At 27.2% G+C, this 611-nt stretch overlaps 1 protein-coding gene across 1 annotated transcript in view; it reads left to right on the forward strand.

Annotated features, from left to right (window-relative positions):
- LOC103609750 (phosphatidylinositol 3,4,5-trisphosphate-dependent Rac exchanger 2 protein-like) overlaps positions 1–335 on the forward strand; it is a gene marked incomplete at its 3' end in the record, with an annotated part of 52,902 nt that extends 52,567 nt beyond the window's left edge. The window contains exon 11 of the mRNA XM_008594040.1: positions 221–335. Within this exon, the coding sequence (XP_008592262.1) occupies positions 221–335 (115 nt within the window). The remainder of the gene's footprint in view (positions 1–220) is intronic.
- Positions 336–611: the final 276 nt, after the last annotated feature.

Below are 611 nucleotides of genomic sequence, written 5' to 3' on the forward strand. Positions count from 1 at the left end.
TTTTTTTTTGCCCTCTTAATAGAAAAATCACCAAATGTTTGACATTTATTTTGAAAACAAAGAGTAGTTTTCCTTCGTTTTTGGACTAAAGATAGTTTGTTGTATATGTCATATTTGATGGTGTTTGATATACATTTATTATTAATCAATAAGATCACATCAAATGTGGAGAAATCGAGTTATAAAATTGAGTATAAAGTACATTTACTTGTTTACACAGCACTGGAGAGCATGGAAGGATATTATTATAGAGACAACGTTTCAGTAGAAGAATTTCAAGCCCAAATAAATGCAGCCTCATTGGAAAAGGTCAAACAGTACAACCAGAAGCTCAGGTATGTCATAGTCCAAGTTTTCCTTTTCTTTTTTCAAATGTCTTCTGTATTTTTGATGGGAATAAATGAATAGGATTGGCATTCATTATATTCGATTATCAGTGAGGATATTTCTTTTGAAATTAAATCCTCTTATTTAGGATTTAATATTTCAAATGAGAGTAGACTTGTTAAATAAAAATGAATAGATTTTTAAATAAAAATAATTAATAAAAAATGTTTAAAATATTTTCATGGTAATGTTTTAATTTCTGAAGAAAATGAGGAGAAGAAATC

This window comes from Galeopterus variegatus, unplaced genomic scaffold (genome assembly GCF_000696425.1).
Source record: "Galeopterus variegatus unplaced genomic scaffold, G_variegatus-3.0.2 Scaffold10044, whole genome shotgun sequence".
In the NCBI taxonomy this organism is placed as follows: Eukaryota; Metazoa; Chordata; class Mammalia; order Dermoptera; family Cynocephalidae; genus Galeopterus; species Galeopterus variegatus.